We start from the raw sequence: 27,175 nt of genomic DNA on the forward strand, positions 1-27,175 counted from the left end.
AATAATGTTATTCAATATTTATAGCCAATTGAAAGTCAGTTAAATATAGTGGGTTTGTCAGAAATGGTCAGAATAACTGAACATTATAAACACAAAAGATAAAGGAGACAGACTACAGATTTTGGCTATCAAATCTGTGGATTGGAACCGTGTGCGGATCATTTACATTTTCACCTCTGGTGGATTTCCTCTAGCCACTACATGCACGAATATCTGGATCAGATATCAACAATGGGCTTGACTTGATGTCAGATACATAGGCACAAATCACTTGTAAAATCGGCTACTCTAAGGGCACGTGTGTGCAGTAATTTCACGAGATCTGCAGCTATGTATGCCCATTCTGTACTTGTATTTATGGTAACATGCCCTTCATATTGTGTCGTTTCACAACAGTTTATCCCTACACTGAACAATGCAATAGTGATATTTGAAGAACTCTAGATCTGTTGGTTGTTTTTGAATAGGAGGAGCTCTTTTCTTCCTTTATTATGAGAAAACATTTCCCTTGTACGATCAGGTATCAACAAAGATTCCTGCATTAGCATTGAAGCATTTTACCTTTGGTTGGTGCATCAGTAAATCATAATCCCCAATATCAGAAAGTTAATGGTTTATGCAGGAAACATGAATCGAGGCAAATGCATGTATTATCACATAGTGTTAATCTGGTGGAAAATTACAAAACAAAATAATCCTGTTTAACAGTAGGAATAAAACCTCAAAATGTACTCTAGATCTCAATCAAATCCTCTCCAGGGTTTGGGGATAAATATATGTCCGCTTGCTTTATTAGGATACTGATTGTGTGTGTCTCTAATAAAGTTATCAGGGCACACATTAAGGGATGATTTAACCAAAAATAAAATGTCAGGGAAAAGAGAGGTAAAAGACAGATGCTGATATCACCTGAGGGAATATTTATCAAGCCTGGGATCCAGGTCTCATTTCTTGCGGTTGCTAGATTAAGGTATCATGAAGAGGAAAATGCTCAGGATCCTACTAAGTCCAAGTAGAGGTTCTTGGAAAACATGAAGTCCACTATAGATTCAAATAGGGTTGGTACTAGTCCTTGTGGGGCCCCTTATCTCTCTCTCATGACATACGACTTAATCCACTGACTTCTATGCATTCAGAACACCCACTGCCTCTGCTCTGCTTGTTGTTGTCATCAACATTTGTTTGTGACATTCTTCAGCCTCTGCTTGCCACCCCACCTATATGGACCAAGAAACTGGGAAGTCAAACTGAAGTGCACCTTTCCAAAAGGCAGAAGAAGAAAAGAGGTAAAGGAATTTAGTCTGTCATAACACTGGGGTTAGAGAAGGCCACATACAGGAAATTGGCACTCTAGCTGGCAGGTCAGGTACTACAGTGATGAGCATGATAGAAGAACCTGAATAGAATAGAAAAGGATAGAAGGGCACATATAGCGTAAGGTCCATGCAATAACAGAGCCTACACAGCCACATAGTTGGTGCACAGCTGGTGGTGGAATGGAGCAGTGGTCCCCAAACTGTGGGACATGCCCACCTAGGGGTGGTGCGTAGGAATGTTCAGCGGGGAGCGTCGGGGCCAGGGCCAGCGACCAGAGGTAGTGAGGAGAAAGTGCCACCCAGCCCTGCTCTGCCCCCAGCTCTGATACGGCCCCGCTCCCAGACGGGACCCCAGCTCCTGGGAGTGTCTCTCCTGAGAGCTGGCCATATGCCTTTGCATGTGATCCAGAACTAAATCACAGACATACAGGGGCACATTCTCTCCTATGTTAGAGTTCTGATTGACAAAGAATAGGGAAGGTATCAGGGAGCCAGGTCGAGCTGACTAATTCTGAGGGCCAACCGTGAGCCTGATGCAATTTAGAGCTGCTCCTCGCATCAGTGCCGACTCCGTGGGTGCTAAAGAGGAGGAGCACCCACTGGGAATAAATGGTGGGTGCAGACCACCCACCATCAGCCTCCCTATTATCTCACTGCCCGCCCACCCCCAGTGCCTCCCACCCGCCGGGCTGTGAGCTCCTGGGGTAGCGCAGCTGCAGAGCCCGGCCTGACCTCGTCTCTGTGCTGTGTGGTGGCAGCGGTGGCAGCGTGGCCCAGCTCCAGCCGAGCGGCGCGGCTATAGCGCCGCCAGCCACCGGTGCTCCAGGCAGCGAGATAAGGGGGCAGGGGGTTGAATAGAGGGCAGGGGAGTTCGGGGTGGTGGTCAGGGGGCAGGGGTGTGGATGGTGGTCGGGGGAGAAACAGGGGGTTGAATGGGGGCAGGAGTCCCGGGGGGCAGTCAGGAAGGAGGGGGGGTTGGATGGGGCAGCAGGGGGCAGTCAGGGGCAGGAGTTCTGGGGGCAGCCAGGGGACAGGGAGAAGGGGTGGTTGGATGGGGCAGGGGTCCCGGGGGGGCCGTCAGGAATGAGAGGAGGGGTTGGCTAGGGCGGCAGTGGCCCGGGGGCAGTCAGGGGACAGGGAGCGGTGGTATGTGGATGGGGCAGGGGTTCCAGAGGGGCCGTCAGGGAATTGGGGGTTGGATGGGGCGGGAGTCCGGGGGGGAGGCAGATAGGAGGTGGGGGCCAGGCCACGATCCCCTCCCCTAACCGGCCCTCCATACAATTTACGAAACCCAATGCAGCCCTCAAGCCAAAAAGTTTGCCCGCCCCTGCCCTAGCCTCTGTTTGCCAGAAGCTGGGAATAGGCGACAGGGGATGGATCACGTGATGATTGCCTGTTCTGTTCATTCCCTCTGAAGCACCTGGCATTGGCCACTGTGGGAAGACAGGATACTGGGCTAGATGCATCATTGGTCTGACCCAGTATGGCCGTTCTTATATGCAGGAACTAAAATGAATTCTACAGTGAACTATGGGTCTGAAGCATGGATACAGTGGATCTGGGTGGATAATGGAAAATGATGCTGCACGAGGATGGTGAAGCACTATATGTTGTCAGACTCCGTTACTTGACACATTCAATAAACAGCGTTAGAACTTTCTTTGAATATTAATGCTTTCTAAAGATGTTTATTGTTTAAATTATTCAGTATAATTTACCTAGCTCACAGGGTACTGTGTGGGTTATCAACAAATATCTGAACAATGTTTTGGAAATATAAAGACCTAAATAAGTTCTAGGTATTATGACAACTTGTACAAAACAAACATGATAGGATCTGATGGGTTCAGCATAATCTACAAGTCTACAACACGAGTAATAATCTACCCTCATTTAGGTTATGAACTGCCATTAAGGACAAGCATAGCTTTGCCCCAAAATGGTGTTCATATGGTTGAGTTAACATGATGAGCACAATTAGAAAAGTTATACTTTTGGAACTGTGGTTCTGATCAATCTCAGATTTACTTCTTGTTATCTGAACTGCTTTGTCAAAAACTCAAACAGCTAATATCTGCCCTGGAGAAGCTGAACATGTCATCTCCACAGGCTTGAAATGTACTGTACAATCTGAGCACATTGTGACACAATACAAGCACACAGTGACACAGACCTTCAGTGGGCAGATTACAACTTTTTAGGAGCGGCTTTCAAGGTTGATTTTCAAAATAAAGTGAAAATAAACAACTGGAAAAGTTGGATTTAATTAATTTTCGTCACAATCGGATTTATTTATTTAAATCAAATCAAACTAAAGCTAAAGACCAGCTCAACATATAAAGTGAAATCCCTCACCCACCACTAGAGGGCCCTTTAGTCATGATGATGATAAATACAAATAAAAATGCAAGATCTTAAGTGTAGTTTCTGCAGTGTATCCACGCAGGGGAGAAACACAAGGATGGAGTTCTGTTTCCCAGACTTGAAAGCGCATAATGAATTAAAATCTAAGTAGATTAATTAATAAATCAACCCCTTTGCTTTTTTAGCATGGCTGTAGCACATAATTGTGATGCCATGCAGATTATTAAAGCTAAAGAGTAGAGTCATGCCTCTCCCCACCTGAGTTATTAAACTAAAATTGTGTATTGGGGATACATGCTTGGTTGCTGGGAGGAATGAGGGGCATCCTCCTCTCACTGGCTGATTTTATATGAAGCTTGAAGGAATGATATTGATAACCACTTCAGAAATTGGTTCCTGAGACCGCCACATTACAGGTAAACATAGAACAAGAAAATATAGTGGATACAATCAGTATAATACATGATAAGCAGCACAATAATCTCAGCTTTCTTACCAATTTAAGCCTAAGGAGTTACCTGTGTTTTTGCTCCGGTGCTATATAAAAGTGCAGTACGTCCCATCGCTGCAGCGCTTGGTATGCAAAAGAAAAATGAAGGAATCACATTGCTGAGGCCATGAGCCAAAAGCTCCTGCAAAGTTTTTAAAAAGAATACATTGTTTTATTCTGTTGTTCTGTCATTTCAACATTTCTTGCCAACATGGGAATTCTCTATGTAAATATTAGCAATTATAAAGAACAAACTTTTAGGGAAAAACAGTAACATACAGTGTAAAAGATCTTCCAGTACTGTATGCTTTCTCAAGACTCTGTTCTAACCTGAATGATCCAGATGCTTAGCTAGATTCAAAAGTAGATCAGGGAGTTATATTGTCTTTGGAGAATAAATGGCATTGCTAGTTATTAGAGATAGGCTCCAACCAGAGATAGGCTCCAACCACAACATTTACATCCAGATCCATTTTGAACAGCCCAAAGTTTGGGGGTATTTAGCTCTGAAGTATGTTCAGGCCAATCTCCACTTTCAATAAGAAATTTTGAAAAAGAATGGTTAATTATCTTCTTTGACAGCAAGTTTTAATGGAGTGGTAGAAAGGTAACTTGCATGTATATGGTATATGGTATCTTTCATGACTAATGTGCTTTATACCTCACCCAGGACAGAAATGCAGCTACCTCTGAGCAAAGACTTAGACATGAAAAGCCTAGTCAGGGTGAGGAAGCGTTCCAAGATCTTGCAAGCTGCATACTGAGGTGAACAGTGTGTTCTAATACAGTGTCTGATTATGGTTCTTTAGCATCAGTGCACTGAGTCAGGGAGAGAGTCTAGGGAGACCCTTTTTCCTCTTCCCCACACACTGGGACCATTAATGGTGCTGGCAATACTCACTGCCCCATAGGTGGCACATCCAGCCACCTGCCTGACCACGTATCCTCCCACCTGAAAACCAGCAAGCTGCTGGAGGACTCAGCTGTGCATATGCATGCTACACATTTACTAAAGGTGCAGCAAGGGCTGCCGACTAAGTACCCCTGGAGGCATTATCTTATTAATGCCATTTGCAGCTATAATGCCTGCCTTCCACCATCACTCAGGCCATCTATCTTCTTTCCCCCTTCCCCACAAAACATGGCTTTGTGATATAAGTCAAAACTAATGGAAGCTTGTGCGCAGAAATATTTTTTAAAACATGAGCGAATACGACGTTCACACATCCATGTCTCAACGATGTACTGATATCAGAGTTTGCAAAGCCATGGGCTGGTCCAACCAAAACTGGGGTGTCCTGCAAAGACATTCAAATGAGTCTCCAGCTACCAGGCTAATCATTCACTGTTCAGTCGTGGCTCATCCACTTCATACTGCTCCGCAATGGGACGGGAAGGCAGGGTGGCATTTCAGTCCCACAGGCAGACAGAACTGGGAGGGGAACAGTTTTCCCATCTTGTGAATATTTTAGAGAGTTCAAACATTTTTACAGTCCTGACTCATGATGAAAAGCCAAAATCTCAAAATAGTTAGCAAGCTGATCAATTTTTTTCCACTTTAGGTCAATCAAAACATATTCTTTTGATAAGTTCAAAATATTTTGTTTTGATTCTGACCTTTTTTCTTTTGTTTAACCTATTTCAGTCTATTTAGCTTACATTTCAAAACAAAAAGTCAGTTTGAACTGGAAAACTGAACTATTTGTTTTGAAAAGGTCAAAATGGAATATTTAGACAATTTTGAAACGTTTTTTCAACGTTTTTTGGAGATTCTGCTAAACTGACCTTGTTTCACGAACAATTTTGGTTTTGACTAACGGACTTTTCTGATGAAAAATGATTAGCTGAAAAATTCCCCATCAGCTCTATCTAAGGGACCATATCCAATAGAGAACTTGTTCTTAAGTACATGTATTTCCCACCAATTGCTTAAGTTATTATCTTCCCAGAGCACTCAGCCAACCTGACGTAGCTCCTACGTCACATTCAACAGCAGAGTGGCATAAGCAGTAAACAGCCCACTGACACTTCAGCCTGTCCCTTGAGGAGTGGAACCCTCAGGACTGACAGCCTCTGCAGCTGAAGGTTTGGCACGGTTGTCTGAATCAGCACTGCTCCTACTTCTTATAAAGAATTATCCTTTTCTTGAAATGGAACTCATGCTTTGCACAAGCCCCATTTTGTAAGATCAGGTGAGTCTATGGGGCTATAAGTTCCTATGCTCTATTTCTTCAGCCTGTGGCCCATGTAAAATTCTTCTCTCACTAAGTTGCCTTGGAAGAAGCTGCCTCCTGTTACGACACTGAAGAACATACCGAAACCCAAGCTTGCCACTGTTGGTGCCTAATGCAGCATTTCATGGCTTCGGCTGAGGCTTGTGTCCCCTTAGAATCAGTAGCAGCCTCCACAGACTAGGAAGCTTTGCAGAACTCATTTGGACTGCAATGGGTGTTTACTACTATCATCTGAAGTCCTCACGATAACATATGAAATGCCTCAGTCACCTGCTAAGCCTCAGTCACTTGCAAAACATCACAGTCATTTTATGATCTGCTGGCAGTGAAAAGAAAATGCTTTACCTGGTTATCATCCACAGAGTATTTGAACTGTTTAGCAGAGCCTTGAGCCAGGGCTAGTGATGCTACATAACCAACTAACGCTACTCCAAAAGCTTCAGTAACTACTTCAGAGAGGATGTTCAGGGATGGGGCTTTCGGTGCTGGTATCCTGTAAAGATAAATACAATCCTTTTTATTGGACTTGATACATGTGTGATAAATCCTGAACCAAAGTTATATTTAATTGGAATGCATAAAAGCTTTTTGCCCTAAATGGCACATCATTGCTATCACTTTTTCAGTTGCATCAAACAGTGGTAACAACAGCAGGAGCACGAGTGTAAAAAGGATGCTAGCAGCCACTAGCATTTTCAGAACCATGCAGACCTCCTTTAAAGCACACAGTGCTTAAAATGCCAATTGTAACCTGTCACCTTGACAATATTAGTGCTCCTTCTGTTGCCAGTGGACAGAACTGGTGGTAGCCACAGTGCCCCCTATCCGAAAGATATATCAATGTTAAATCAGAAATGTATGCCCCAAAACATGTATTTTGCTGACTTAATATGTGGGGGATAGGAGAATGGGATGACTAATAATAATAATAATAAAGTAACACTTCACAACAATTTAGGAGAGGAAGAATACCATATCCATTTAAAACTGCAGGGGGAAATTTAGACAGCCTGAATGAAACTCTCTCAAATGGAATCTGCCATATGTAAAACAATGAACTAGTGAACTGCCAAGGGGTCCACATAAATCAGCTCAGCCACTGAAATCTTGTTTCCTCATTTTGTAACATACAACAATTTAATTTAAGCCTCTCAAAGCATTTACTGGTTTATGGAGGTTACGGGCTGCATTTGCATTCTTCAACACTTTCTGCAGCAATTCTTTGTGTGTTATGTAGCACACAATAAGCTTCTTTTAATTAAAGCTGCACAAATAAATCTTAACTCTTCATAATACATATTAAAGAGACGCGTTTAGCCTTGTCCAAACCCTGAGTTTAGATACGCGATGCCTAATTTGCCCCCAACAGCTCATATAATTGGCGCTCTCAACAGATCCCAGTATCTTCTTCCTATTGCTGCAAGTTCCCAATACACACACTGTCTCCTGGGCTTCCCAGAATGCACTGGGCCTATGTCAGATGGGGAAACCCTAGAAGTGGTAGGAAATCTAATGGATTAACTGCTGAGCCCCATTTTTAAATCTTATAAACTGATAATGATCATGAGAAGCAAGCAGTATTCTGGGATCATGGACCCCAATGAAGTAGATTCTCGCTATCTATAAGGTGTTCATCACCACAGTAACTATGGTGCTTCTATATTTGTTAAAACACTATTCAAAAATACCTCATTTGGTAACATACTCCTGCAAAAAAAATTATTTCTTAGGAAATTTCCTATTAGACACCAATAGATTACTTGGGAGAGTGGGGGGAGAATGACTTAATATCCCAGTTTAGAAGTAAAAAGAAAAAAAACAACTGAAAAGGTGTGGAAACACTGCTGCAGAAGAAGAGTGCTATCTACCCACCCTCTGCCCATGGCAAGCTCCTCCATAATACCTGGTCTGTGGCAGCACAGAGAGAATTATTTTGGTAGATGTACTGGAGAAGGAGGCCTGGCAGGTTGTGTTGCAGTAGGGGAGAATGTTTTACCACCCAACCTTTCTTATATCCACTGGACATCATTTCTCCTATAAAATAATGAAACAGTCTCCATAGGCACCTGAACTTCTGCATTGCGCAGGATGGTATCAACAAACTTCTCCAGTGAGGGGCTATATTTGAGGGCCGAAATGAATATTGCAGGTACTCTCCATTTTTATTTGATTTGATCTTTTCATGGACTGTTCTCTAAACATACATACATTTAAAAACCATAAGCAAATAAAGAACACATTACCCTTCTGGAATATGTCCCACAACTTCTAGGCCATACGTGTATTCCATATCAGCACAGTAGCAGCCAATGGATGTAGCAATGATCTATTTAATTCAGTACAGAAATGATGTTAATGTTCTATTTATTAGGTACTCATATTGCTGCAATATCTGAGTGCTTCACAATCTTTAATGTATTTATCTTCACGATACCCCTATGAGGTAGCGACATGCTATTATCCCCATTATACAGAAAGAGAACTGAGACACAGAGTGGCCTAGTGACTTGCCCACGATCACACAGGAAGTCTGTGGCAGAGCAGAGAATTGAAACCAGATCTCTGAAGTCCCAGGCTAACATCCAACCATTCTTCTTTCCTAAAGTTGCCTACTAGAGTCCTGAAAGATGCCAGTCTAATGTCTTGAAATTTGCATACTTGTTAATAAAAATAGCTTTATTTAAGCATTAAGTGCAATATTCTATTTAGAAAGGGTGAAGGCCATATCCATGGCAAACTATGCAAAAAATATATATCTTGTAAGTTTCACTACAGGATGCCATAGTATATAGAGCCAAACATGTTGCTGCAACCCACTGAGGGCACAGCTAAGAAAATCAATGCATAGAACCAGAATCTGTAGGGATTATGTAGAGAAAATCTCATACTTCGCTAAAATCCAACAAATGTTAAAAAGTTGTACAGAACTGATCCAAAAGAGTACATCTGCAATGTGTTGAGCAATTACTGTAGAATATTGCAGTATTTTTGTACGGGAACATGAACATTTATGGTATTGGAGATTAAAGGAGATTATGGATATTTAAGTACGCATCTGCCAAACATGAACTGCTGCCCCCATACCCACACCAGTTATAGATGTTCAATTTGTATCCACGGACCCACTAACAAAATGCAGCACAAAACTGTATCCTTCCAAGTGCATGTTAGTATGCAGCCTGTCAATCCCAAAGTCTTTTTTTAACAAATTCTAGTGTTTTGAAGTAGCAACATGCTCACAGACTTTCAGGTCACAAGGGACCATCATGCTCATCTAGTCTGACTTCCTGCACATTGCTGTTTAGGTTGCTTTCCTCTTGGGTACACCTCATGTTTTAAGTTTCAGAGAACTGGAAAACACATGTGCGAACTATTATTTGTATTAAGTATACCCTCTGCTCTATAAGTTTTCTTATTCGAGTGTGACTGTCCCTCTTCACATCTGCACACCAAGGGGACAATCCATGCATGGATCTACTTGTGGCTACTAGTAGGGGAGCAGCAACATAATTCCCACCCTCTCAGGACCAGCACATGGTGTTCTGTGGGCATGGGATCTACACAAGTTGGTGGGTCTCTGCACAGTGATGCTAGGAGAAACTCAGTAAGGGGATCTTCACAGAGTTTTCACTCCCCCGCATACATTTTTCTGTGGGTTTTTCAGCCCATTCATGTCCTTTTCCTTTTCAGTTTTTTTTTAAATCAGTTGCAAAGTGGCTGAAGAATTTCACTGTAACCTGACATGTTGCTGTGTATCTTAGCTTGAACAATAGCATCTCCCTTACGCTGTGGTGGTTTAGGTCTAGTGGTTTACTGCCTGTGCATTCCCACAACTTCCTCCTGACTTCCCCTCTGTCTAACTCCCTTCCTCAAAGTATTTTCACAAGTATCTATTTAGGTCTCTTATGGTTCCTGGGACATGCTATACAAACACGTTTCTGACTGGATAATAGCTCATCCTTTCCTGCTCAGACATGAAATTGCTTCTAGCTTAAGCCTTGTCTATTGTGTACTTCCTGCCATTTGGGGGGCATATGCCAGAACATAGTAGTCCCTCAACAAATAAATAGTTAGGGTTTGCAGTGTACATGGGGCCAAGCTATGTTGTAACAATATTTGTAAACCATGATAGAGTCTCAGGTGTTCTAACACAAAAAGTCTCTGGTCTTACAAGCTGCTGTGTTTCTGGTTCAAACTTCTAAACTAAGTTTGCACCTCTCAGAGGGTTTATATATGTGGCTAAGAGACATAAATATTAAATTCTATCCAATTTGCATTCTTAAGAACACAGCTAAGAGATACAGTCATGGGCAGTGGGTATAATAGGCCAGGGAAGACTAAGACTTCTCTGGCACAGCCACTGCTGACCCAATGCCAGACACCTGGGCAGTGGTGGCCCCACCTCTTCCCCTCCCTGCGCCCCTTCCCCAAGGTCCCCACCAGCTGCCTGACTGGTAAGTCTTTCTCCTCTCCTTCACTCCACCACCCCTCTCCGGAGGTCCCAGCTGCTCACAGCGTCCCTCCTCACTTCCCTTCCCTGTGGGAGCAAGGGATTGAGGAGGGATGTGGCAAGCCAGCGGCAGGCAGGAGAGTGAGGAGGCCAGCGGCGGGTGGACGGGCAGGGGAGTGATAAGGCGAGCACCAGGGGGTCTTGCTGTGGGCAAGGGGGTGAGGAGGCGAGCAGCAGGCATGCGGGGGTCTTACAGTGGGTAGGGGGGCTCTGGTGGGGGAGTGAGGAGGTGAGCAGCAGGCGGACGGGGTGTGTGTGTGTGTGAGAAGGCAAGCAGCAGATGGGGGAGTGAGGAGGGCCCCAGCAAGACAGTGGGTCGGCAGGCAAGTGGGTCTTGCAGTGCGGGGGCGGTGAGGAAGGATGCAGCGGGTGTGTGGGGGGGGTGTCTCCCATGGGCAGGGGGGTGAAGAGGGTCTTGGCAGAAGGGGAACTGAGTGGGGAGGGAGCCAAGCGGAGGCAAGGTGGGGGTGAAGTCTGGGCAGGGCCAAGGGCGGAAGAGGCGGGACAGGGAGCTAGCCTCCCCCAGGGGAAGCTTCACCCACCGCCCATGGATACAGTATTCTAATTATCTCTCCAGTCCACTATAGCAGAAAATTCAAAGGGACAGAGTCCATTTTCATATTAATTTTGAAAAGCACTTACAAACTTCAATAGGATCTTACAAGAAACCACTTAGCCATATGGAGAAAAAAAGTGTCACTTCTTTCTAGAAACAATATTTTAAAATTATGAAAGCAAAGTGAACGTACAGTCTACATTTGTCTCAAGGACTGTGGGTTAAATAGTTACTCTACACAAACGGATATCTGGGCACAGCTGTGAGAATAACTGACTTTTCTGTCTGCTGGCCTTTCTGAAATATCAAAACAAAAATTCATTTCAGATCAACCCAAAATGAAAATGTTTCAAATGTTTTGGCAAACCAAAAAGTCAGAAAAAAATCAGTTGGGTCTGAACATAAATTTTATTTCAGCTTGAATGAAACAGTTTTGTTTTCAAACTTTCTAAAAACATTTTAAGTTTTTAAATAAATAATAAATTGAATAATAATAATATTTTTTAAATAAATGAAACATTGAAATGTTTTATTTTGAAATTGCTAAAATGAAATTATTTTATTTTTTTCAGAATTGTTTTTTTTTTGGGGGGGAGGGGTTTCCAACTGACATTTTGGCAAAATTGACACAAATTCACAAAATGTTTTGGTTCACCCAAACTTGCATTGTTTGGCAAAAAAAAAGTTTCATCCAGCTCTAAGTATGGCAATTCCATCTGCCTGATGAACATAACACCTAGCAAAGGACATAAACGCCAATAAGAAGAGGTTCTAGAAATACATTAAGAGGCAGAGAAAGCCAAAGGAAAATATGGTGGGGAAGGAAAGCTAATAACAGACTTCAAGAATGCTGAGGTGTTTAATGACTATTTTGCGTCAGTCTTCACTAAAAATTTATTGTGACCAGATGCTAAACACAGTTAATATTAACAACAAGGGGGGAGCAACACAAGCCAGAATAGGGTGAGAACAAATTAAAGAACATTTAGATAAGTTAGACGTATTCAAGTCAGCAGGGCCTGATGAAATTCACCCTAGGGTACTTGAGGAACTTGCTGAAGCAATCTCAGAACCGGAGTATTTGTGGCACCTTACAGACTAACAAATTTATTTGAGCATAAGCTTCCGTGGGCTACAGTCCACTACATCAGATACATAAAATGTATGAGAGAGTCCAAAGAAAGCACAAGTATAAGGTTGATACACTGTGAAGAGCACATGGACTTCAGAATTTTTCTCTCAAAATCTGTTTGCTTTCTGTAAGAGGTTCTGGAGAGAACAGAATCCCAGCTCTGTGTGCGGGGAAATGTCTGAATTACCACTTGACGTTTGAATGTAGAGCACTTACAGCACTGTAGCTAATTTCTATTTAACGTACACCACGTGAAAAGAAAACTGGAAATTATAGAAAATGATAGTTTAGGTACTGGTTTTGTCATAAATAAATGTAAAAAACTATGTTTGACTACAGCTAACCAGCATTCGTCTCTTACAGCTTCAGATCAAAACCATACCAATTACATTTTTATTTTTATACTTAAAATTATTCATATTAACATCTTAGGCCTCGTTCTTGTATTTACATAAGAAACAGTAAACATCTGAAAAATGTTTTATAAATTGAAAACATATGTCACTTCGTTTTTTAATTATTTATCCAAACTGTTTCCTGTTCATATATTAACATACAGCCATGCAAATTAGCTCTACATTTAATAAGTGGCAGGTGTGGCCCTGGGTAGCAATCGACGACATAGTAAGCTTTTGCAGTTTAGTTAAACAACTGCAAGCTTTGAAAGGCAAGAACTCTGATACTTGATTTCATACTTACCAGAATTAAATCGATGGGAAGAACTACTTTAATTTTTCTTTTAAATTTTTCATTCAGTTCTTTAACAAGAACGAGCACCACCAGGCTTACCAAGGACAGAATCAAAGCTTCTAATTGAACTGAGTTGATGTTTTCAAATATGTAGGCATAAATCTACAGTGATAAAAAACAAACAAAGCAAAACAGAGATGACAACAGAATTGTATACATGACAAAATGCCACATACTAGAATGCAACCTAATATCTTCAGATGTACAGAACTATTCTCAAAAGCTGAATCAATGCTATAGGAGTTAAGCAATCTGACATACTGGTATTCACTCAACATTTTGGATGGAAAAAATTCATGGATCTACCATTACAAAAGGACTTCTGCTTGAAACAGTTCTGAAAGATGTGAATACCTTTACAATAACTTTTTAATACAAACAATACTATACATTTCCACTAACAGAAACACACTTAATAAAGCAAAATTATCCTGGAAGTACAATAGAGCAAATCTTGATGTCCTTACTGAGATTTTATTCAATCCTTATTCATTCAAAACTCCTATGAATTAAATATTTCAATCCTGTCAGTACAGATATGTATGTAATATACTTCATGAGAATGAAAATTTTCCTTAATTCAGGCACAACCAGTAAATTTGATTAATCCATTTTAATGATATTTAAAGGAAAAATACAATTACCATATCAAATAATTTCACGTTGCCTATCCTGTATCCTGAATGGCTCACTGGCACCATGAAAGCATCCATCCACTCACAGAAGTGAATGGGTGATTATCTGCCATAAATACTGTATTTAAGCTACAGTGAAATGGATAGAACCAGATCTCTGATTCACTAACTCTCAAATAATTGATTACCTCTGGTTTAGAATATCTCTAATTGCACCCTGAGATTAACAGGATAAACTGAAGAGGTATGCAGCCCAAACCTGTTCCAAATTTGAGGATCCAGAAGACACACACCTCTGCGATTAAAGTTGATGAAGAAATTTCCAAATCCATTGAAGAAGTTAGAAGATCTGAGGAAAGATAGAGATAACTTCTACAGGATCCTGTCCAGAAAAATAGAGAAAGAAAGAAAATCTACAGTCAAGTTCTTCATGCCTCTGATGTGTAACAACCTATTTGCTAGAGGAACAAAAGTGATAGGAGCATATGTAGTACACAGCCTTTCTGAAGCCTTTAGAAGAATAAGTTGGGAAAAATCAGAATTCAAGTGGAGGCCTAACAGCCATGTAGGCTGAACTATAAACTGAATATAGAGAGGTAGTTGAGAGGAGGGATGTTTCACTGTTCTGAAGGGAGTCAAGAGTCCTGGATGGTTTGTATGGAAAAGACCATTTGTCTAAGGCTAATGAATCTGAATGTATATCTAACAAGAAGCCCTCATTATTGTTTGACACATACATCTTGCGGGTGGGAGAAAGAAATGAAAGGAGAGAATATGGAAGAAATGTAGGTTGGACACCCAACCCAAGTTGTCTTAAAAATTTCCATTTCACGTCACACTTATCCCATATATATCTGTATTACAAGGTGAACAACAAACATGTCTGGAAGAAAGCCATTCAAAAATCCAGAAAATTCATTGGTCCATTATGAGAAAATAGGAAAAAGATAACAATAGGTAACAGAGATTTAGATGACTGACAAAGCTAAATTATTTTCTGTTTCTTTGAAAGAAAAGTCTCCAAAAGGAATCCAGAAAGCCTATACAGAAGAAGGAATCGAGGAAATTCTACAGATCTAGGCTGCAATATAAATAATCTCTTATTTATATGCTATAAAATGCAACACAATAAAATAAAGAGAATTGAAGCTCAAATATGAAAAGTCAGGATGTCTGTTCTAAGGGCAACTAAAAATATCCCTAAAATAAATTAAGAGAGAAACCTCCACTTCGTTAGAATGGTGATTAATGAATGCATTTTCAAATGTACTTATGATGGTAAGAGGACTTCTTGACAGTTCGGGGATTAAACAAAGACATTTAAAACTGGACTGGACAAAGCACAACAAAACTTATCTCAAGGAACAATTCTATCATGGCAGGGGAGTTGACTACACCACCATAGAGGACTTTTCTATTCTAATTTCTCTGATTCTGTCATTCTTGGATAGGACTATGATAATTTTTTTTAAATGAGCAAGTTTAAAAGCTCCAATTTTTGTTAGATTTTAGGAATATTTCAGTTTTCCATTATGGAAAACAATCACAAGAAAAACATGACAATGGGAAAGAAAAGAAACCTGTTGATAGTTCACAAGGAGAAAAAATACTGGAACCCAGGCCAGAATAACAACAAACATATTTCAGTGGGAATGTTTCTCAGAGCCTGGAAAAAACTCTCAAATTTTAAAGTCATCTTATTCAGTCATTGTCTAACCTTTGTAAATCACATTATTTTATAAGAGTAATAAGTAATAGGTGAACGATGAGTAAAAAAACCACCATCTCTAACCACACGGTGTCCTTGTGTAATGCATCAAGGAGGATGTTATACCGAATGGCTTGAGACTTGGCTATTAATACATCATCACTGCCCAAAAATGTACATTACAGACAGCATGGTACTTTGCCTCTGTTCCCCACAAGAAGCTGGGATCAATTAGGACAAAAGAAAAATTGGAAAGCCGTGTCAAAGTGTCTACAAAGTCATCCGTGGCTCAGAAACTATGAAAATACATATCCATATTGAAAACAAAGTTGGTAAGAGGAAAGAGAAGAGTTAGATCGATTCCCATTCTCAGAAACCAAAGAGCTGCAAGCTTATTTCAAATGACCAGTTTCTGCTGAAGTGTCAGCATTGGATGATCCATGTGTAGCAACAATGAATTTAAGTCTTTATTAGATAAACTGAGTCATCCTGGATATATTTAATTTAAACAAATAAAGATGTCTATCTACACTGTCCAAAGATAAGTTTTATGTCTTTCCTCTGTACTAGCCATTTTTAAAAGCAGGTAAAAATTTCATTTCCACGAACTTGAGGGAATCACTGTAGTGTTTAATCATGGATTTCCATCAAATAGAAGGTTTATAAGTACGCAGGAGAGTCACAATCTAATGTACAAATCAGAACATGAATATTCTTACACTTGGACATCCTCTTTAATGTTCCTTCTATGAAGAATATAGATGCTACTGTGTCTGCCATTTAATCTTTAAATTACTTCAATTGAAGTTATAGCCAAGGCTCCCAGAAGTCCATGGCAGTTATAGATCAGTTTCTGTAACAAACATTTCTGCAGGAAATTTTTACTAAATTATATGGCAAGAATAATCTGTGTCCACAGTATTTCCAAGAACCATAAAACTGTAATCTCTTTGCATATTCATCTACATGCATAAATACATACATACACATACATTACTCAGTGTTGTATACACATGCACGCACACACACGTTCCCCACATGCATGGTGGAGACTCTGTCTAGACTAGGATTTAAAGACAATGTTAGATAGAGTTAGCTAGCTTGATTTAATTAATATCTTATAACGCTCTAATCAAGACAAAGCAACTGTACCTTAGAACACGGTAAGTACCATTATTGTCTCTTGGCTGGAGGTTCTAGAGTCGACTAGAAGGTGCTATTAGATTGAGCTAGCTAACTGAATCTCATATCACACCTTTACACCTTAGTCTGGACAAGGTCTATGGGATCAACTGCAGAGCTACGTAATGAATTGCATTTATTATGTACCTTCAACCACATCACTTTATCGATCTCTAGCTAGATCTACCATTCCAGCCCCTTGAGCAGCTTCAAACAAATGCCATTTTAAAAAAATCCCTAATTTCCCAAACTAATGTTTCCCCTTTCCCCTGTAAATCTGGAATTCCAACGCCTCCCCCTTGCAATTACACCAAACAGGGGAAGGCTCAGGGGCCAAAAAATGGAGCTTAATATCATTGCAAATGAAGAATTCCCAATATTCCATGGGATAAAAGCTTTGCTTCTGGCTCTGGTAGGTCCAACATCTCAAGACATTCAAATAGTGACATTATGTATAGAAAAGTTATTGTAGGTAATTTTTAAATTTTAAATTTGTAGGTAATTTTGAGGCATGTACAGTGGGAATCATTGAGAGAGAGATCCTGGCTTTTGAGATGGAAGGAATTACATTAATAATATTTTTAAAACTAATTTTTCTGTAAAAAATGTGACATATCCAGAAAATTATTGTTATGAATTATTATTTTACATCACCCAAAAATGTACCAGGCAATTTACAGTACATATAAAAAATAATATGCAAGTTCTGCATTTGAGATTATTTACTTTGACTTTACCATTAATTAGTAATGTGATCAAACCAAACAGACTGATGACACCTTTATGCCATATCACCCCACACCATCACGTACACAATGGGATCTACCCTTAATCTCAAATTCAACCAACTAAAAATGGTCCTGCTTCATGGTTGTGATGGCCACAGAATGCTGTGCTTCCTGACTGATTTAATTCCCATGAAATATGAGTTCAACCTGCCTTTTTTTAAAAATTACCCTACTAACTGCAACTTTTCAAATAACTCACCTGTGCTGCTCTTTACTTTTTAGCTTAAGATCTTAACTTGGATATTTGAAAACTTCCAGTTAAGCTTTATAAATAACTAAATGTTAAAAGATAAGTGTTAATGAAATCCACAACCGTGCTTAGAGAGGAAACATTGCCCTTCTAAGAACTTAAAATGCAAGCTAGTGTAGGTTTATCCAGAGATTTATTTACTTACCAAGGTCAAGGTAGCATAGTACAATTAGTTTTTTCACCTCTAGACTTATTGATTGCAACTGTACTTTTCACACGCTAAAAGTTAAGCAGGTGAATAAGTGTTTGCAGGATCCGGGCCTTAGATCAGATAATAAGTGAAAATATACTTCATTACCCACATTACAAAGCTACTGCTCAGTTTAGTATTATTGACAGTCACTGTTCAAAAAGGTCCAAACCTTTTTGTAGGTTTAATCTGCAGTACACTGAAACAAAGGTGGCAGAGATGGGTCATATTAAAGTGCTTCCATCAATAAGTGCACACCTATGAAGCCATGCCTTGGAAAGCCTGGGTCTATTCATTTCATTGGAATGACATCAGAATAGCAGAATCAACAGCTTATTTTTTATGAAACTATGTGCATGCCCTTTGCAAAATATATAATATACCTCTTAGTATTAAAGCATTTAACCACATATTACACTATACATTCAATCAGTAAGCTCAAAATGTTTTATAGAGTTAACACTGAGCATTTTTATATTACAGGTCTAGGATAACACTGATGTCTAACCCACAAAACATATGTATAAACATTTTCAACAGACACATCATGAATTACATATTTAAATATATACATATACTGGTGATGTATATACTGCGAGAGCTCATAAATATGTACTCAGTGTACCAGAGTTAAGGATGTTATTACAATATTATCATTAACAGAATGTATGAACTATAAGGGTAATCAGATATTTATGTAAATTATCATAACTAGTTGTTTCCTATCTTCTTTTTTGCCTGTCAGATTTTTTTTTTTACTAGAAAGAGGCATAGTAATATTGTGGATTATATTAATTATTTCAGCAGTCTTACTTCCTTCCAAATTTAAAAAAAAGTATTTTGGAATTTACGAGTTCGTCCCCCCTCCCAAAAATAAATCTCAGGATCCCTGAAAGTTAAAATTAGGTTGATGTAATTTTCTGCATAGTTTTAACTATATACACAGTGTATATTTAGTCAAGATTGTACCCAAAATCTTAATGTCCTATAAGGAGCCATGCATATTTTTGCAGGAATTTAGTGAAATTCAAGGTAATTCCCCTTGAAGTCCAGTAATTTCCCAGCAGAGCAGTAAGTAAAACTTCAGGCAACCTTCACACACAAGTAAACATACAGAGTGAAAATCACCTAAAGTGTTACTACTCTCTTGGAAAATTACTGGCCTGTAGGGAGAATTACCTTGAGCACCACTGAATTTCTTTAAAAATTATGCACTGGCCTTACAGAGTAATAACACATTTAGGTGACCTTAACTATCTGCACACTGTATATAAGGCAACTATGAATAGGATTGCCAGGTGTCCAGTTTTCAACCAGATTGCCTGGTCGAAAAGGGACCCTGGTGGCTCCGGTCAGCACTGCTGACTGGGCCGTTAAAAGTCTGTTCAGCATCACAGAAGGGCTAAGGCAGACTCCCCGCCTGCCATGGCTCAGCACGGCTCCCGGAAGCAGCAGCATGTCTCCCCTCTGGCTCCTAGGTGTAGGACCTGTCCCAGTGCTCTGCGCGCTGCCCCTGCCCCAAGCACCAGTTCCACAGCACCCATTGGCTGGGAACCATGGCCAATGGGAGCTGCAGTGGTGGCGCCTGCGGATGGGGCAGTGAGCAGAACCTCCTGGCTGTGCCTCCGCTTAGGAGCCAGAGGGGGGACATGCCGCTGCTTCCTCTAGCTGACTGAGGTAAGCGCCGCCCGGAGCCTTCTCCCCTGACCGCCTCCAGAGCCCCAACCCCCTCCTTGCAACCCTGATCTCCTCCCACCCTCCGCAACCCTCAATCCCAGCCTGAAGCACTCTCCTGCACCCCAAACGGCTCAGCCCCACGCCAGAGCCTGCACCCCCAGCTGGAGCCCTCACACCCCCACCATGTCTCAACCCTCTGTCCCAGCCCTGATCCCCCTCCTGCACTCCAAATCCCTCAGCCCCAGCCCAGAGCCCCTCCTGAACTCCAAATCCCTCAGCCCTGGCCCAACACCAGAGCCCACACCCCAAGCCGGAGCCTCAACCCCCTCGCAACCCAACCCTCTGCCCTAGCCCGGAGCCCCCTCCCACATCCTGAACCCCTCATTTCTGGCCCCACCCCGGAACCCACACCCCCAGCCCAGAGCCCATACTGCCTCCCACACCCCAACCCCCTGCCTCAGCCCAGAGGCCCCTCCCATACTCCAAACCCCTCGGCTCTACCCCCCAGCCCGGAGCCCCCTCCTGTACCCCAAGTCCCTCATCCCCAGCCCCACCCCAGAGTCCACACCCCAGACAGTGTCCTCACTCCCTCCCACATCCCAACCAACTGAGCCAGCCCAGTGAAAATGAGCGAGTGAGTGAGGGTGGGGAGAGCAAGCGACAGAGGGAGGGGGGATGGAGTGAGTGGGGGCGGGGCCTCAGAGAAGAGCAGGGCATCAGAGAAGGGGTGGGGCAAGGGTGTTTGGTTTTGTGCGAGTAGAAACTCAGCAACCCTAACTGGGCATAGTATAGAAAGACTGTGTACACTGAACATTAGTGAGTTCTTCTGCCCCTTTTAAAGAGGTTAAATTAAAACCATGAAGATTAGCTCCAAAAATGGGTGCAGATGTTTAAAAAAATAAAATAAGAGATTAAAAACAACAAATTAGTCAAAAGAGTCTGTTCTGCAATCAATACAACTTAACTGGCAAAAAGACCCCATTAAATTTTTTAAAGTGTTTCTTTCCATTGTTTGGTCAGCAAATGCAACCCATATTGAGAATAAATCTACTGGCAGCTGCTGTAGATGTTTTAAGCCTAAAATCTGATTAATTTAGTTAGGGAACATGTTAAAAGTTAGAAGACCAAAGTGAGAGTGTATACAGTAACTCCTTTACTTAATGTTGTAGTTATGTTCCTGAAAAATGTGACTTTAAGCGAAATGATGTTAAGCGAATCCAATTGCCCCATAAGAATTAATGTAAATGGGGGGGGGGGAGGGTTAGGTTCCAGGGAATTTTTTTTCACCAGACAAAAGACTATATATATATATACACACACACACACACACACACACAGTATAAGTTTTAAACAAACAATTTAATACTGGTACACAGTGATGATGATTGTGAAGCTTGGCTGGGGTGGAGGAGTCAGAGGGTGGGATATTTCCCAGAGAATGCCTTACTGCTAAATGATGACCTAGCAATTGGCTGAGCCCTCGAGGGTTAACTCTCACACTCTACAAGGCAGCAGGAATGGAGGGAGGGGAGACAGCATCGCAGACAGAGAGACACACAATGTGTGTGTGTGAGAGAGAGATGCACATTTCCCCTTTAAGTACACTGCCTTGTTAATTAGATCAGCTTGCTGAGACTGCAGCTGCTGCCATCAAGCTCCCTCCATCCTGAGCCCTGTCCTGTGTCCCCCCTGCTCTATGGAAGATCAGCCCCCCTTTCCGCTGCCCCCACACAGCAAGCAGGAGTCTTGGGGAGCAGCTCCAAGGCAGAGGGCAGGAACAGCACATGGCAGTGCGGGGAGGGACAGCTGCAATTGCTAGCCTGCTGGGCAGCTGCTGCACAGGGAACTTAGGGGAGTGGGGAGCTGATAGGAGGGCTGCTGGTCCACCCTGGTTCCAAGCCCCCACTAGCTCGCTGCAATGGGCTGCTCTTCCTGCAAGCAGTGGACAAATCAGGCAGCTGCCAAACGACGTTAGAAGGGAGCATTGCACAACTTTAAACGAGCATGTTCCCTAATTGATCAGCAACGTAACAACAAAACAACGTTAACTGGGACGACTTTAAGTGAGGAGCTACTGTACAAGAAAATGAGATTTAATAAATCACAAAAGTGTGTTCTTTACTCAGAAATCCCACAGGCCCCTGGTCTTCAAAGTAGATTTGTTCTCCACATATAAATCTCATTTGTACATATTTAATTGTGAGCTCATTCTCATTAAAAGAAAATGTTTCATTGCCTTGTTTTCCTTTTGACTTTCCTATCCCACTTCATTAACATTCTTGGTTCCTGCTTTGCAGCCCTGAGGGGTATCTGAGTCAGAAAACATGCTAAAGTGGGGGGGGGGGGTTGAGTGGAATGAATTAAAAAAAAGGCTATGCAGCAGTATTCAGATTATACGAGTTTTAGAGAAAATAAACGAAAATGTTCAAAAAGACTAGCTGCCAAACTCACCTTTTACTCTCTGGTCACGTGCACAATTGTACATAATTATTTAGTACAGTTCTCATATAAAACTAATATCATGGCAACTAATGTTGGCAATTTTATTGCATGGTGCTTCTGACTGAGATACTGGTGCCTTCTCAAACCAATCCATATGTATTAATATGCCCAAGGAATTTTTCTAGTTTTTATAGTGCCTTTAAAGCAAAACCATGCCTTCTAATAAACAGACATTTCTTTGTTTCACAATGGTGCAACAGGGGAGGCTTCCTGATTCATACTGAGGCTAGGTCTACACTACGGGGGGGGGGGAGGGGGGGGTCGACCTAAGATACGCAACTTCAGCTACGTGAATAGCATAGCTGAAGTTGAGTATTTTAGGTCGACTTACCTGGCTGTGAGGACGGCGGCGAGTCGACCGCTGCCGCGCCATCGTCGACTCCGCTTTCGCCTCTTGCCGCAGTGGATTTCCGGAGTCAACGGCAGAGCCATCGGGGATTGATTTTATCCCGTCTTCACTAGACGCGATAAGTCGATCCCCAATAGATCGATTGCTACCCGCCGATCCGGCGGGTAGTGAAGACGTGCCCTGAGAAAGTAGGGCAATTGGCTAGATATCTTAGATGCCTGTAAATGAACGAAAGAAGCCTGGGAAACAAGCAGGAAGAATTGGAAGTCCTGGCACACTCAAGGAACTCTGATGTGACTGGAATAACAGATACTTGGTGGGCTAACTCACATGACTGGAGCACTGTTATGGATGGGTATAAACTGTTCAGAAAGGACAGGCAGGGGAGAAAAGGCGGAGGAGTTGCACTGTATGTAAGAGAGCAGTATGATTGCTCAGAGCTCCAGTATGAAACTGGAGAAAAGCCCGTTGAGAGTTTTTGGGTTAAGTTTAGAGGCAAGAGCAACAAAGGTGATGTTGTGGTGGGCGTCTGCTATAGACCACCAGACCAGGAGGATGAGGTAGACAAGGCTTTCTTCGGACAACTAACAGAAGTTTCCAGATCACAGGCCATGGTTCTCATGGGGGATTTCAATCTCCCGGACATCTGCTGGGAGAGCAATACAGCAGTGCACAGACAATCCAGGAAGTTTTTGGAGAGTGCTGGGGACAACTGCCTGGTGCAAGTGCTGGAGGAACCAACTAGGGACCGTGCTCCTCTTGACCTGCTGCTCACAAACAGGGAAGAATTGATAGGGGAAGTAGAAGTGGGTGGCAACCGGGGCAGCAGGGACCATGAGATGGTCGAGTTCAGGATCCTGACAAAAGGAAGAAAGGAGAGCAGCAGAATATGCACCCTGAACTTCAGAAAAGCAGACTTTGACTCCCTCAGGGAAGTGATGGGCAGGATCACCTGGGAGACTAATATGAGTGAGAAAGGAGTCCAGGAGAGCTGGCTGTATTTTAAAGAAGCCTTATTGAGGGTGCAAGAGCAAACCATCCCAATGTGCAGAAAGAATAGCAAATATGGCAGGCAACAAGCTTGTCTTAGCAGAGAAATCTTCAGTGAGTTTAAACACAAAAAGGAAACTTACAAGACGTGGACACTTGGACAGATGACTAGGGAGGAGTATAAAAATATTGCTCGAGCATGCAGGGGTGTAACCAGGAAGGCCAAATCACAATTGGAGTTGTAGCTAGCAAGGGATGTGAAGGGTAACAAGAAGGATTTCTACAGGTATGTTAGCAACAAGAAGGTGGTCAGGGAAAGTGTGGGACCCTTATTGAATGGGGGAGGCAACCTAGTGACAGATGGAAAAAGCTGAAGTACTCAATGCTTTTTTTGCCTCGATTTTCACAGACAAGATCAGCTCCCAGACTGCTGCACGGGGCAGCACAATATGGGGAGGAGGTGAGCGGCCCTCAATGGTGAAAGAACAGGTTAAGGACTATTTAGAAAAGTTGGACATGCACAAGTCCCCGGGGCTGGGTGCAATGCATTCGAGGGTCCTGAGGGAGTTAGCTGATGTGATTGCAGAGCCATTGGCCATTATCTTTGAAAACTCGTGGCGATCAGGAGAGGTCCCAGATGATTGGAAAAAAGGCAAATATTAGTGCCCATCTTTAAAAAAGGGAAGGAGAAGAATCCAGGGAACTACAGACCAGTCAGCCTCACCTCAGTCCCTGGAAAAATCATGGAGCAGGATCTTAAGGAATCCATTTTGAAGCACTTGGAGGAGAGGAAGGTGATCAGGAACAGTCAACATGGATTCACCCAGGGCAAGTCATGCCTGACCAACTTGATTGCCTTCTATGATGAGATAACTGGCTCTGTGGATATGGGGAAAGCGGTGTACGTGATATACCTTGACTTTAGCAAAGCTTTTGTTACGGTCTCCCACAGTATTCTTGCCAGCAAGTTAAAGAAGTATGGATTGGATGAATGGACTATATGATGGATAGAAAGCTGGCTAGATCATCGGGCACAATGGGTAATGATCAACAGCTTGATGTCTAGTTGGCAGCCGGTATCAAACGGAGTGCCCCAGGGGTTGATCCTGGGGCTGGTTTTGTTCAACATCCTCATTAAAGATGAAGGAGGGAAGGGATAGCTCAGTGGTTTGTGCATTGGCCTGCTAAACCCAGGGTTCTGAGTTCAATCCTTGAGGGGGCCATTTAGGGACCTGGGGTAAAAATCTGTCTGGGGATTGGTCCTGCTTTGAGCAGGGGATTGGACTAGATGACCTCCTGAGGTCCCTTCCAACCCTAATATTCTATGATTAATGATCTGGATGATGGGATAGATTGCACCCTCAGCAACTTTGCGGCTGACACTAAGCTGGGGGAGAGGTATATACGCTGGAGGGTAGGGATAGGGTCCAGAGTGACCTAGACAAATTGGAGGATTGGGCCAAAAGAAATCTGCTGAGGTTCAGCAAGGATAGGATGGAAGAATCCCATGCAGTGCTACAGGCTGGGGACTGATTAGCTAAGCAGCTGTTCTGCAGAAACGGATCTGGGGATTACAGTGGATGAGAAGCTGGATATGAGTCAACAGTGTGCCTTTGTTGCCAAGAAGGCTAACGGCATATTGGGCTGCATTAGTAGGAGCATTGCCAGCAGATTGAGGGAAGTGATTATTCCCCTCTATTCGGCACTGGTAAGGCCACATCTGGAATACTGCATCCAGTTTTGGGGGCCCCACTACAGAAAGTGTATACAAACTGGAGAGAGTCCAGCAGAGGGCAACGAAAATGATTAGGGGGGCTGGGGCACATGACTTATACTGAGAGGCTGAGGGAACTGGGCTTATGTAGTCTGCAGAAGAGAAGAGTGAGGGGGGATTTGACAGCAGCCTTCAACTACCTGAAGGGGGGTTCCAAAGAGGATGGAGCTCAACTGTTCTCAGTGGTGGCAGATGACAGAACAAGGAGCAATGGTCTCAAGTTGAATTGGGGGAGGTCTAGGTTGGATATTAGGAAACACTATTTCACTAGGAGGGTGGTAAGGCACTGGAATGGGTTACCTAGGGAGATGGTGGAATCTCCATCATTAGAGGTTTTTAAGTGCGGCTTGACAACGCCCTGACTGGGATGATTCAGCTGGTGTTGGTCCTGCTTTGAGCAGGGGGTTGGACGAAATGACCTCCTGAGGTCTCTTCAAACCCTAATCTTCTATGATTCTATGATGATTTAAAATAAACTTTTTACAAAAACTTCTATACAAGAAAACATCTTTTTTTTTTTTTTGGCAAACTGAACAAAGGAGGGAAGGGTTTGATATCAGCAGAAGTAAAGAAGTGTGGCAAAGATAGCTAGGATATGTCAGAGACAAACAAATATACAAGGGATAAGGAAGAAAATTTCCTCAAAGGTTCTTAATGACCTCATTTATGATATCACCAGCATCCTAAGATAGAATTATTTCCTTGTATTACTGCTGTTCTCTAAGAACATAACATAAGAACAGCCATACTGGGTCAAACCAAAGGTCCATCTAGCCCAGTATCCTGTCTTCTGACAGTGGCCAATGTCAGGTGCTTCATATGGAATCATCAAGTGATCCATCTCCTTTCAGCCATTTCCACCTTCTGGCAAACAGAGACTAGGGACACCATCCCTGCCCATCCTCGCTAATAGCCATTGGTAGACCTATCTTCCATTAATTTATATAATTCTTTTTTAAATCCAATTAGTGTCTTGGCCTTCACGTCATCTATTATTTCTTATATTGTATGATCTGATTGTCTCTTGGCTGCTGTACTTGTTAGTCATCTCCACCCGATGACAATATTCCTTTATGTAGATACGTTCTCCATGTAACTGGCATAGCAGTGCTAGAAGAGTCATACTTTATATCAAAGGTACATTTATAAAGGGTTAATAAATGGTAAATCATTTGTTATTGTCCAATAGGTTGCTTATGACACCTTGCACTTATGTGCCTATAACATCTGGAACTCGTATTATTCATGTTTGTTCCATGCGTAATAACAAACATTAATAATTTATTAGCCCTTTATCAACTACTTATAAATGTACCTTTAAGATAAAAGTATGACCAAAAGAACCTTTCTAAAAAGCAAAATTCCCCAATCAGGGAGATCATTAGACCAATCTCCCCATTGCCTGGAGATTTTCAGAGAACTCATTTTAAATCCTCCCCTTGCCTGACTCAAATATGGGAACTGAATTAAATAGTGATTGAGGAGCAACAGTGACACAAAGAAATATGGTCAATGTTAATCAAATAACTAGTTCTACTTTAGGGGCTAGACAAACTGCACGTATTCTAAGTAGAACCAAATTTTTTTTTCAGCAAGAAATGCAGATTCAGAGACACCGAAACATTTCTTGAATTAATGTCAATTACCTCAAATTGTTTCAATTACCTCCCTCAAAATTCAGACCGTGTAGAAATGCTTGATTTCAACATTTTCTAAATGAAACATTTTGATTTTTCAATTCAAAACAACTTTTAGTATAGAAAGTTTCTTTTATTTTT

The 27,175-nt window shown here is 42.0% G+C and overlaps 1 protein-coding gene across 9 annotated transcripts in view; it reads right to left on the reverse strand.

Moving 5' to 3' along the window:
- The window catches only part of SLC26A7 (solute carrier family 26 member 7), a 196,338-nt gene that overhangs the window by 91,690 nt on the left and 77,473 nt on the right, over nucleotides 1–27,175 (reverse strand). For all 9 annotated transcript variants that reach the window (XR_008443824.1, XM_054018074.1, XM_054018073.1 and 6 more), the window contains 4 exons: nucleotides 13,302–13,454; nucleotides 8,648–8,730; nucleotides 6,750–6,897; nucleotides 4,199–4,312 (listed from right to left, as the gene is read on the reverse strand). Coding sequence is in view for 8 of the 9 variants with exons in the window: in XM_054018074.1 (XP_053874049.1) it covers nucleotides 4,199–4,312; nucleotides 6,750–6,897; nucleotides 8,648–8,730; nucleotides 13,302–13,454 (498 nt within the window). In the remaining variant the exon portion in view is untranslated. The remainder of the gene's footprint in view (nucleotides 1–4,198; nucleotides 4,313–6,749; nucleotides 6,898–8,647; nucleotides 8,731–13,301; nucleotides 13,455–27,175) is intronic.

This window comes from Malaclemys terrapin, chromosome 2 (genome assembly GCF_027887155.1).
Source record: "Malaclemys terrapin pileata isolate rMalTer1 chromosome 2, rMalTer1.hap1, whole genome shotgun sequence".
Classification (NCBI taxonomy): Eukaryota; Metazoa; Chordata; order Testudines; family Emydidae; genus Malaclemys; species Malaclemys terrapin.